The 13,403-nt window shown below is 32.5% G+C and overlaps 1 protein-coding gene across 5 annotated transcripts in view; it reads left to right on the top strand.

Moving 5' to 3' along the window:
* ATG4C (autophagy related 4C cysteine peptidase) overlaps positions 1 to 13,403 on the top strand; it is a 69,630-nt gene that overhangs the window by 16,662 nt on the left and 39,565 nt on the right. For 3 of the 5 annotated variants that reach the window (XM_010949721.3, XM_010949713.3, XM_045512600.2), the window contains exons 2-3: positions 5,607 to 5,746; positions 11,777 to 11,860. In XM_010949721.3, coding sequence (XP_010948023.1) covers positions 5,671 to 5,746; positions 11,777 to 11,860 — 160 coding nt within the window. In that variant the 5' untranslated portion in view covers positions 5,607 to 5,670. The remainder of the gene's footprint in view (positions 1 to 5,606; positions 5,747 to 11,776; positions 11,861 to 13,403) is intronic. The other 2 variants (XM_010949727.3, XM_074376361.1) reach the window with 2 other exon arrangements.

Here is a 13,403-nt window from a genome sequence, read left to right as displayed (position 1 = left end):
TTTCTCTACTGATTTTTTTTTTTCTTTCTGCCCTAATTTTTATTATTTCTTTTTTTTTTTTCTTACTTTAGATTTAATTTGCTCTTCTTTTTCTGGTGTCCTAAGTGGAAGCTTATATTATTGATTTAGATCTTTCTTCTCTTCTAATATATGCATTCAGTGCTATAAATTCCCCTGTAGGCATACTTTTGTTGCATTCCACAAATTTTGATGTTACATTTTTATTTTTGTTTAATTCAAAATATTTTAAAATTTCTCTTGAGATTTCTTCTTTGATTCCTTTCTTATTTACTTATTTTAGAGGTATGTTGTTTAATCTCCAAGTATTTTGAGATTTTGGGGCTATCTTCTGATTTCCAGTTCAACTTCACTGTAGTAAGATCAAATGTTACATAATTTCTATCCTTTTAAATTTGTTAAGGGCTATTTTATGGCCCAGAATGTGGTCCATTTTGGTGAATATTCTGTACGTACCTGAGAAGAATGTGTAATCTGCTGGTGTCGGGTAAAGTAGCCTGTAGCTGTCTATTACATCCCATTAATTGATGGTGCTGTTGAGTGCAGCTATGTCTTTACTGATTTTTTGCCTGCTGAACCTGTCCATTTTTTGATGCAAGGGTGTTAATTAGGCCTCTAATTATAAGAGTGGTTTCATCTGTTTCTTCTTGAAGTTTGCCTTATATATTTTGATGCTCCCTGGATAGCTTTTTATGGTGATAAATACAGGTCACAATATGTATCATCATAATATGTATGTAACATAGTTTAGTCATCAGCAGATATTTGTGCCTATTAACACACCGATGTGCTAGTTGTGAGGATATAGTGGTGAGCAAGACACATTCTCTGCCTTCAAGGAGTTTATTGTTTGAGAAATAATTATGTAAAATGCTTGTTACCTCAAGCTTTCCAATTTCATCTATTGCACAGGTGAAAAAAATATTAAATTCCTTTAATGTGCATTACTTTGATCCAGTAAGTTTGAAAATATTTTCATGTTTATTGACCCTCTTCTTTTAGAATGCCTGTCTGTCTGTTTTTCCCATTTTTTCTTCTTATTGATTTGTAAGAGCTCTTTGTATATTAGGAACACTAATCCTTTGTCTATATAATATATGTTGGTTTTTTTGATTAATTAGTCATCCTGTTAATGCTCTTTTTCTTCTTCCTCTATAGAAGTTTTCATTTTTATGTAATTTTACTTTCCTTTATGATTTCTAGTTTTGCATACCATGCTTAGAAAGGCCTTTTCTACAAGATTGTTAAAAACATTTAAATCAGTACTTCTTTGTAGTATGTGACATGTGTTTGCATTTGCATTTAATTCCTTGATTGGTCTAGAATTCATAATGTGAGAGGTAGCTTAATTTTTTAAACTGGCTAGCTTTTTATTCTAGCACTATTTTCTAAATTAGCCATCTTTTCTCACTGATGTGAAGTATCTCCTGTATCAGTCACTAAATTCTCAGATATGCTTGGATTTATTTCCATACTCCCTATTATGTTTTATTCAGTGTCATTCTTTGCTAATAAGAATTATAAATTTAAATACTACTAAACTTTAATTACTGTAGTTTTATAATGTGTTTTAATATGCAGTAAGGCAAATCCTTTCCTCACTAGGAATTTTTGGTTATTCCTTTTTTAAAATGTTTCAGTTTATAATACTTTCTAATGTGGTTCAAGGGATCACTTCAAATTCATTGCTGTTCTAATGTTAGGATTTAAAAAAACGGCCATTTGAATGTTTGTTATAGATATAAAGTGGGTTTCTGTCTTTGTAGAAGATTAGAATTCAATTTTAGTTATATGAAAAGTAATTATGCTGAATTATTAAACTAGTAGCAGCTTAACTAATTTGACCATATGATAATAATTTTATTGTTCTCATCTACTCTATATAACAATGACAATAAATGTATTCTTATAAAAGATTTAAGGATATGTTCCAAAAACATTTAAAATGTTTCAAATTTCAGGCTAAAGTTACTCTGAATAAATAGTCTATAAGTAACAGGGGGTTGGAGTAAAAATAACAGTAAAAGAACAATTTAACAATTTATTGCACTCTAAGTTCCTTGAGGTTAGAATATTTGATTTTTTAGTTTCTGTATCTGTCACAATATCTTACTTCGGTTAATTATTTATTTAGGAGTCATTATCTAAGATACAGGCTTTCCCCATCCAAAATGTCTCATTTTGTCTTCATTGCTTCCCCTATTTTAAAGGCATCTTGACTTTCACATTCTTGCTAGGGACAGTGCAGAGTGTTCCTGGTAGCTGGTGTTGGGAACTGTTTGAGCCAAAGTCTTCCCTGTGGCCTACCTTCTTTCAGACTTAGAAAGAAAGTACATATATGTACATTTTCTTATTTTAAACATTTTGGATTTAAAAGATTCATGGCTGGTGGCTTCTTAAAAATAAGCTTTTTAAATTCTAAAAATTACATATCATATTTTCTTTGTATGAAATTTGGAAAAGAGGGAAAATAGTGATATAAAAATACCACACACAATTTGACGTACAGGGAAACTACTTTTAACATTTTGGTTCAGTTTTTTGAGTTCTTCACCTCCTCCGTAGCCCCCAGCCAATATCATATGATACAGAAAGTTTTAGATTCTGAATAGTATTTTCTCATTTTCACAAACTCTTTGGAGATATTTTTAATGGATATATAACCCATCATGTGGATGCACTATATATAATTCACACATTTTATAAACATTTCTCCTTCTTGCTTTTCCACATTTTGTTAAATAATGCACTTTTGGGAGGAATTTTTTTTTTTCTTTATTCTAGTCAGTTGAAAATACTCTAATTAGAGCAGGTGTAAGTACTACTACATTTCATTGATTTATCAGTTCGCTGATTTATTTGATAATCATTTTGAGTGTGTCAGGCAAAATTTAAGGACACTTTAAAAATTTACCATCTAGTGTGAGAAACAGGTAAGAAACAATTAATTACTATACAGTGTGATGAGAGCTGTGATAGAGGAAAACATGGGATCCTAAGAGAGCTAAGAAGAGGGACTTCTGTGCTAGTGTGAAATTGAGAGGAGGGTAGAAATTTTACTAACCTTACCAGAGGAGGAGAAATTTAAGCTGGGTCTTAGGGACTTGTGATAGTAAGGCAGTCAAAAAGTGAAGGTGAGCAGGAAGGCATTCTAGGTGGAGGGAACAGCAAATGCAAAGTCATGGAGGTGTCAGATAGCATATCAAGTTTAGGAAGCTTTAATATTAATATTAAAAATGGCTTTAGTATATCATGCATGTGAGAGAGTGGCAAGAGAGAAAGCTGAGTAAGTGAGCAGACGTAATTTCACAAAGGGCCTTGAATATCATCCTCAAGGCTGGAGGTGTACACGTGGATCAGGCAGAATCCTTGAGAAACGTGTTCATAGCTCTAACTCTTCATTTGTACATCAGCAGTTCTCAAATTAATAGCTCTGGCCCAAACTTCACCCTTGAGCTCCAGATCTATATATCCAACTGCCTTGTTGGCTTCTCTAGAATATATCTAGAATGTAAGCTCCGTGAGAGCAAGTATTTTACTGTTTCTGTCCTAAGCTATTATCTGCATGACCTAGAACAATGCCAGGCAATAGCCTATCGAATGATTAAATAACAATGAATGATTCTCTACTGTATCTCAGAGGCGTCTCAGACTTTACATAAATCTAATTTGTGATCTTCTCCCTCTAACCTGCCCCTCTCCTAATGTTCCCTATTTCAGTGATTGGCACAATCTCTTTTATTTCACAAGCCAGGAACCTGGGTGTATCTTTGACATACTCCTCTTTCTCACCTTCCACATCCATTTTTATCACTTCATGTCTTACTGAATTTTTGACATGTTTCTTCACATGTCCATTTCTCTCTCCACTGCTCCAGTCCAAGCTACCATCCTCTCCTCATCCTATAACATCGTAGTAAGCTCTCACCTTCTACTCTTGTCCCTTTTCAATCTGTTCTCTGTGCTGGAGTCAGAAAACTCCAAACAAACCCACAGAATCTGATTCTGGTATTCCTGTTTGGAACCAGTTGCTCTTAGGATAAAGAATATAAAATTCTTAACATGGTCCTTAAAGCCCTGTATGCTCTGGCCCCTGTCTAACCCTATAGCCACATCTCATGCCACTTTTTTGGACTCTTTTCTTAGTTGCATTGGCTTTTTTGTGTATATATATAAATTTTTTGTGTGTATTTTTTTTAAATTGAAGTATAGTCAGTTTACAATGTTGTGTCAATTTCTGGTATACAGCAGAATGTTTCAGCCATACATAGGCATACATATATTCCTTTTCATATTCTTTTTCATTGTAGGTTACTGCAAGATGTCGAACATAGTTCCCTGTGCTATACAGTATAAACTTGTTTATTTTATAGATGGTAGTTAGTATCTGCAAATCTTGAACTCCTAATTTATCCCTTCCCACCCCCTTCTCCCCTGATAACCATGAGTTTATTTTTAGTTGCATTGGCTTTTATATATAGATAAATTTTTTTTTGTAATTTTTGGGGTAATTTTTAAAATTGAAGTATAGTCAGTTTATAATGTGTCAATTTCTGCTGTATAGCATAATGTTTCAGTGATGCATATACATGCATATATTCCTTTTCATATTCTTTGTCATTGTAAGTTACTATAAGATATCGAATATAGTTTCCTGTGCTATACAGTATAAACTTGTTGTTTAGCTACTTTATATATGGTAGGTAGTATCTGCAAATCTCAAACTCTCAAATTATCCCTTCCTGCATTGGCTTTTTAAATTCTTCCAGTGGACATGCTTTCTTCTGCCTCAATTATAATGAATAATTAGCTTTTAATACATATTATAAAATGGAATGTCTGTTGTTAGAGAAATGAATGTATCAAGACTTCTGAGTTGAAATTTGTAACCCTGAAAGTCTAGTGTTCTGTGTGGCATTCTTTTCTTGAAAAGCAAACTGTCTGAATTATTGCCAATAAGCTCAAGCATTTTCAGTTATAATTTGTTTTTCATTCAGATTAAATCATACATCTCAATTTTCCCTTAAGTAACTTAAAAAGCAAATAGTTATGAACTATATTTATCCTTATTTTAAAGTAAGAAAACATTTTCTGTTGTAAATTTAAGCCATTCTATTTTTCAAAAAATGCTACAGTAGGAAGGATATTATAGGAAATGCCTTAATTAAAAAAAATGGTCTGGCTTTATATGAAAGTAGTGACATAATCAATGTAAATGGAAGCCTCCATTATGAAAATAGTCATCATTTCTTATAGCATTTCAAATCACCTTCTCTGATTACAAATAGATCTTGAATAGTCTCACAAACACCAAAGCTCACCTGTGTTACTAAGTTACTGTTCTTAATTGTGAGTACTTGGGAGAGGTTATTGTTTGGTTTGTGTGATAATTTTTATTGTTGCATATTTAGTATTCCATGTATTTTGTAATTAAAATATTTATAGAATATGTGTATTCTATTCTGTAAAATGAAAAATTGGTTTGCTCATTTCCCGTTCAAATTGTATTTAATCACTTAAGTAACTTTAGCAGATGTTGTACCATAAAATATATACTGATTACTTGGAATTTTTTTTCTTTATGTCAGAACAGAAGACTAAACTGTATAGAAGAATGCAATCGAGTGATGGCTTTTTCTTTAGAATCTGAATATGGAGGCCACAGGAACAGATGAAGTTGACAAGCTAAAAACTAAATTTGTATCTGCTTGGAACAACATGAAATACAGTAAGTATCATGATTCGAAAATTGTATAAATCCAAAGAAATATTTGAAGACATGTGTTGTCTCCCTTATTAAGTCACTGACAAATGCTGAGGTTCTCTTTGAATGAAATATTTCTGTAAGGAGTATAGATATGAATACATTGAAGAAAGAGCCAAATATCATCATAAACATCGTTTAGAAACTCAGGCATAGCATGTCGTCCTTTAAAAAAGAAAATTTCAAAGCAGGTAGAATTTATTCAGGCGATGATAATACCTCAATTTTTTTATACCCAATTTCAGGCAACCTCATGTATGAACCAGAAGCAAGCAAAATAGACCTCTGAACACACAAGGCAGACAGTATAAAGTTCACATGCCAAAACCTGTGACCTTCTCCTATAAGTACCCTCAGACCCTTATTTTTAACTTAGTTACTCTTGGTAAGAATCCTTCAAAGATGGAGGAATACTCAGCAGAACCAGTTTCAATAGGAGGAAGTTCATAACCATAAAATAGGAATGATGAAATTTAGTAAAACCCCTTGACAATGCAAATTCAGGTAAAACCCAATTGATATTTGGCTCCTGATTCACTGGAAGTCATGGCCAGCTAGCTATTTGGACAGTTATAACTTGATAATAACTTGACATTGCATTTTGAAGATGATGAACATTAATTTTTTGAAAAATTGAGGTACAAATCATATACTAATAAAATTCATCTTTCTAAAGTATATAATTCAGTGGTTTTTAGTATATTCACAACAATGCGCAACCATCATCATTGTCTAATTCCAGAACATTTTCATCACCCCACAAAGCAACCCTGTACTCTACAGCAACTACTTTGTATTCCTCCCAACCCACCTCCAGTCTCTGGCAACCACCAGTCTACTTTCTGTCTCTGAATTTGCCTATTCTGGACATTTCATAAAAACAGTATTATACAACTTATGGGCTTTTCTTTCTGACTTCTTTCACTTAGCATAATGTTTTCAAATTTCTCCAGTGTTGTAGCATGTATATATCAGTAGTTTATTCCCTTATATGGCTGAGTAATAGTTCCTTCTATGATTGTACCACATTTTCTTTACCCATTCATCAGTTGATGGATATTTGGGTTGTTTCCACTTTTTGGCTATATGAATAGTGCTGCTCTGAATATTGTGTACAAGTTTTTGTGTAAACATATGTTTTCAGTTCTTTTGGGTATACACTTGGGAGTAGAGTTGCTGGGTCTTATGTTAACTTTAACTTTTTGAGGAATTGACAGACTGTTTTCCAGAGTGCTTGCACTGCTCTGCATTCCCACCAGCAATATTTGAGGGTTTGAATTTCTCACCAATGCTTGTTAATGTCCATCTTTTTAATTAGACTCATTCTAGTGGGTGTGAAGTATCTCAGTGTGAGTTTGATATGCATTTCCCTGATGAATAAATGAAGTTAAGTATCTTTTCCTGTATGTATTGGTCTGTTGTATATATTCTTTGGAGAAATATCCATTAAAATGTTTTGCACATTTTAAAACTGGGTTGTCTTTATTATTGAGTTGTAAGAGTTCTTATATATTCTAGATAAAAATCCGTCAACAAGTGTATGTTTTTCATACATTTTCTCGCATTCATGGATTATTGTCTTTTCACGTTCTTGATAGTGTCCACTGAAGGATAAAACTTTTAAAATTTGATGAGGTCCAATTTACCTATTTTTTGGTTGCTTGTGCTTTTGATGTTGTGCTTAAGAAACTGTTGCTTAAATCAAGATCTTGAAGATTTACACCTACATTTATTTTAAGAGTTTTATCATTTTACCTCTTATATTTAGGTCTTTGATCCATTTTGAGTTAAGTTTTGCATATGATGTGAGGTAGAGGTTTGGCTTCATTCTTTGTATGTGGCTATCTAATTGTCCCAGCACCATTTGTTTAAAAGGATATTCTTTCCCCATTGAATGGCCTTGCCACCCTTATCTAAAATCAGTTGACCACAGATGTAAGGGTTTATTTCTGGATTCTCAATTCTATTCAGTTTATCTATATGTCTGCCCTTATGCCAGCACCACATTCTCTTCGTAGTTTAGCTTTTTGCAAAATTTGAAATTAGAAAGTATGTTTCCTCCAACTTTGTTTTTCTTTTCCCAGATTGTTTTGACTATTCTGAATCCCATGCATTTTTCCATATGAATTTTTGATCATTTTATCAATTTCTGCAGTCCCCAGCTGGGGTTTTGATAAAGATTTAATGAATCTGTAGATCAGTTTTCAGAGAAAGTATTGCCCTCTTAACAGTTTTCAGAGTATTGCTATCCTAACAGTATTGCCATATTAAGTCTTCCAATCCATGAACATGGGATATCTTTCTGTTTATTTAGGTCTTTAATTTCTTTCCATGATGTTTTGTAGTTTTCTGTGTACAAGTCTTGCACTTTTTTTGTTAAAGTTATTCCTAAGTATTCTTTTCAATGCTGTTTTAAAATGAATTGTTTTCTTAATTTCCTTTTAGATTCTTCATTGTTAGTATATAGAAATACAATTGATTTTTGGGATTTGATCTTGTATCTTGTAAATGTAATGATCTCCTTGATTAGTTCTAATAATTTTTTGTGGATTCTATAGGACTTTTCTGTATATAAAATCATGTCAGCTGCAAACAGAGGTTTATGTTCTTTTTCAGCCATTTAATCTGATGGATAGGTTATGTGATAAAGATTTCATTATGAGGTCTGAATATTGTCATACAGGTACTCAACACATTTCAGTAGTATCTTAGGAATTGTTATTTCACCTGTTATTTATATATGTGTAGCTTTCCATATCTAGATATCTAAGTGAGCATAGTAAGATTATGGTAATCTCTAATCTCTGAAGAACAGATTGTTCAGGGTAACTACATGTTCTAGATAGTTATAAGTTATGGAGTAGTATTTTAGTTTGACTTTTATTGGTGAAAATTATTCTAAAATATTTAATGTAATTTCCTTGCTTTGAGTTTATATAGTATGGGTGGTTTAAGGACTAACATTGAGCACTCACTGCATATTGTAGATAGTTTATGTACTGTCACATTTAAATCTCATATCTTTCTGAAATAGGTAGCTTTCTGAGATTTAAATCTCATCTTTTCCTAAGATATTCTTTTTTTGTAAATTAGAAAACTGAGACTAAGTGACATATTCAAGGTTATATATCTACGTAAGTCTTGAAACTTATTCAAACCCAACCTCCCTTGCTCCCCAGTCACCATTCTATGAATACAATGAACATAATTTAGGATTATTTTTATAAATGTCAACATTATGACATGAACTTGAAGATGGAACTAAAAATGGTGTACTACTTGCAATTTAAAAGACATTGGATCTTATTTTCTTAAATGTTTCACTTTTGCTTTCTTTTTTCCCATTTATTTACATGACTTTATGAGGTATAAACATTTGATTTCCTTTTAAAAATATTAAGAAGTAAATCATCTTTCTTCTGGGTGTTTCTGATCCTCCAAAAAATCATTATCATCTCTATTATTTTTATGTTCTTTGGCTTGTTTGCATTGTTTAAAGCCTGATTTGTGATTTTCATATTGCTGACTTAATGAACTGTAGGTTTTTTGGTAACATTTTGTTTATGGTAGTTAGTCTCCAAAGACAATCCTCAGTAATCATATTTTGTGTTGTCTCTTTTCTCATTGAATCTAGGCTGGCCTATGCCTCGTATCGACCAATAGAATGAGATAGAAATGAGGCTGTCCCCCCAATAACCAACCAAAAGAAATCTTCTCGAAGACACATTATAATAAAACTTTCAAAAATCAAAGACAAAAAGACAAAGCTCCTTGACATTGGTCTTGGAAACAATTTTTTGAATGTGACACCAAAAGCACAAGCAACTAAATCAAAAGTAAATAAGTGGGACTACATCAAACAAAAAACTTCTGCACAGCAGAGTATCAACAAAATAAATATACATCCTCCAGAATTAAACTACTTTAAACCATATATCTAATAAGCAGTTGATATCCAAATATATAAAGAACTCATACAACTCAAGAGCAAAATAATAAATTAATTTTTTCTTGATCTCATCGATTATTATACAAATAAAACCTTGTTTCTAGTTTAATAAAAAAAAAAAAAAAAAAAGAAAGAAATGAGGCTATGTCAATTCCAGGCCTAGCCATTAAGAGACAACTTTTACTTGCTTTGTGCATATAAATCATTGCTCATGTGAAATGTGGACCCTTGCAGAGCCTCAGGCTCTGGCCAGTCAGATTTACAACTTTTCTTGAGGAAGGACTGGTGACTGGTAAGAGAGGGTAGGAAGAGGATAAAGCATAGGGAAAAAGAGAGAGGATCCTTCTTAAAAGAATTTTGTTGTTTGTTTTTTGAGGTTTTTATGAAGTTCTTAGAATTTGCTTTGGAAATTCTGCCTTTTAGAGGGAGGGGATTGTTACTGTCTTAGGGATTAGAATCATTCTAGTATAGTACTAATAATATTCCTAAGAAACAATGTCTATAAAGCATCTAGCTTATTTCCTAGTATATAATATGTGGTCAGTAAATACTAATTTCCAGTTGGAGTTCAGAGAAGAGAATCAGAGTTAAGTGGGAAGAGTCAAAAATTGCTTACAAGTGCATGTTGGAGCCAGAAGAAGAGGCCAAATTTAGATGGGCTGGTATTGGGGATGATATTGTCATGGAATAGGATGAGCCAAAAAGTAAAGCCCACTTTGAGTATAAGTGGAAAGTAGTGGAAAAGATGACTATGAAGGTAATTTGTATCATATTGTTGGAAGTCCTTAGTGTCACTGAGACGTTCATTATAAATCTGTTAAATAATGTCATTGAGGATGGTTTTTGAGCAGACAAGTTACCTAATCAGAGCTGAGCCACAGGGAGATTAATTTGGCAGGGGTATGTGGCATATGCTGAAGTGGAGAAAGACTGATGACTTAGAAGCCGTTTTGGAGAGATTCGCAGTAATCCAAGTGAAGCTTAATGAAAGCCCAATTAGCATATTTAACTTCCCTTCTTTCTTTTTTACCACTAAACTCAGATACTTGCATCATCTTTATTATAGTTTCATGTTTTAATTTACTTGTTCTTTATATTTATTTATATTATAGTACTTTAGGGAGCACTTTCCTAAAAATCACTCATTGTAAATTTTGTAACAGGTCTCTGTTAAATGTAACAGGTCAGTCTGGTAAGACTAGACCTAAGTCTCTTGACTCCCACTTTCAGATTCTTTCTATTTATAGGTTCTTGCATTTCAGGAGCAGCTTTTAAGCCTACCATTAGCACACAGGAATTTCATATACTTGGGAATATTCAGGACTGTAATGGGCAAGTGCTTTTCGTAGGAAATTGAGAACTACTAATGGCATCATAAAAAAACCAAAAGAATAATGCCTTTAGGTATAGACAGTTTAGTAGGAAGAAAATTGGAAGAATTAGAGTTTGCAACTAAAAGGTGAGGATTGAAGGTTGGGAGGTGGAAAATTGAGAGGAAGATGTCTGAAAGCTTTATGCATCACTTTCAGAAATACTCATTTGGCTGAAACCAGGGGGTTAAAACAAATTTCCCTAGGAAACTTCAGGCATCCACTTTTATCATAAGCACTAGCGTGCTGTGTCATCTTGCCCCTAAATTACTGGAATATTCAAATACTTTAAACTTTTTGATTATCTAAGATAGAAGGAAATACAAGAAATTGGTAACATTTGTTGCCTTTGGGAAAAGAGGTTGATGTCAGGGAAACGGAGTAGAATTTGTATCTTTTAATTTTTATACCATAAGAATGCTGTGACCCCTGTTTGAAAATAAATTAGAACTGAAATTTTTCCTCTGTCTTGTTCTTTAAGTGGGTAGATTGTCGTTAAAGTGCTCTATTTGAAAGTACCATCAGTGGCCTGTATTTTCAGTTCATTATCAAAATATTTTTGCTACTCTTGTAAAAAATGCACATCTGTAATTAGGAATTGGTGATTTGAAATGAAAGACTTTTAGTCTGCAGTTCTTTAATTGCAAAACTCTTTTATCTCTTTTTCTTATTTAGGTTGGGTATTAAAAACAAAGACGTATTTTAGTAGAAATTCCCCTGTATTATTGCTTGGAAAATGTTATCATTTTAAATATGAAGGTAAGTGCTAAGTTTGTAATCCATTTGAAAATCTTTGTAGAAATTCACTGTGTAATTGTTTTCAGTACTTTATTTCCAGGTTAACCTACTTTTGGCATATTTCTTTTTATTTCTTATTTCCAGTTATTTTTATTGTAGTAAAATACACGTAACAAAAAATTTACCATCTTAATCATTTTTTTAAGTGTACAGTTCAGTGGTTTTAAATGCATTCATAATGTTGTGCTACCATCAACACCACTCATTTCCAGAACTCTTCGTCTGGTAAAGCTGAAATTCTGTACCTATTAAATAATAACTCCTCATTCCTCCCTTCCTTCCCGTGCCATTCTACTTTTTATGCCTGTGTTTTGGCATATTTCTTTTAAGAACCTGTATTTTATGTAACACATAAAATAACTGCCATATGGTTTGAGTTTCTTGTGAACTCCTTGAGAATAAAGATCATACCATCATACACCATTTGTTATATCCCTCATAATTTTGGACTTACAGTATGAGTGCTAAGTAAATATTATTTGAATTGATCTCTTAATATTCTTTATCAAGTTCTCTAATGATACTTTTAAAGATTATGATAATAATTGTCACCCTAGTTAACTATAAATGGTAAATTTTCCAATTCTTAAGGATGCTACAAGTTTCTAAAGTTATTTACTGTAGTTGATGTTTCTGAATTTTCACATATACTTATGCTTTCAATAATTATCATATATTTTAATAATGTATGCCACTTATTGAGTGCCTACTGTGTGTCAAGTATCGTGCTAAAGTCTTTGGGAAATGTCTTTAATTCTCACAACAAACCTACAAGGTAAATTTAAGTATCCTTATCTTATACATTTGAAAGCAAGAGTTTGGAGAAGTTAAATAATTTGTCCAAAATCACACAGGTATTAAATGACAGAGCTGAAATTTTAAACCAAAACCATGTTTCATTTTAATACTGGCATTCTTTATACTGTATGTCTTTGCTTGCTTTTGTATGTATGAGTGTGTGTGTTTTGTGTGTGTGTGTGTGTGTGTGTGTGTGTGTGAAAGAGAGAGAGAGGGAGAGGAGAGAGAGAGAGAGAGGAGTGGGAGAGGGAGAGAATGTATGTGACAGTATGTGCTTATCAAGGCTTTTATTCATTTTCAGTTGATCTTTTTTTGGTATGTCACTTGTCAGCAATCCCAATTGTCTAAAACCTAAATGGTTTGTAATAATAATAGCTAAAATTTATTGGGTATTTATAATGTGCCAGGCAGTATTTTAAGTAATTTACATGTATTAACTCATTGAGTCCTCACAGCATTCTTGGAAGATGAGTAGGAAGTTGATGGATAAAAAAGGGATGCATCTTAGGTAAACAGAATGGCATGATGAAAGCAATGACACTGAGATATTAGAGAGTGTATTTATGAAACAGAGATGTCCAGTGTAACTATGGTAAGAGAGAATTATGAAAAGGATCAAATTATGAAGGAGCATCTTGGTTGCTGTACTAAAGAGTTAGTTAGGTCCTTTGTTTACTGGCAAACGAAATTATGGGCTTTGGGGTCA

This window comes from Camelus bactrianus, chromosome 13 (assembly GCF_048773025.1).
Source record: "Camelus bactrianus isolate YW-2024 breed Bactrian camel chromosome 13, ASM4877302v1, whole genome shotgun sequence".
Taxonomy (NCBI): Eukaryota; Metazoa; Chordata; class Mammalia; order Artiodactyla; family Camelidae; genus Camelus; species Camelus bactrianus.
Note: the sequence above shows the minus strand (reverse complement) of the source record. Positions and strands in the feature narration are given on the sequence as shown.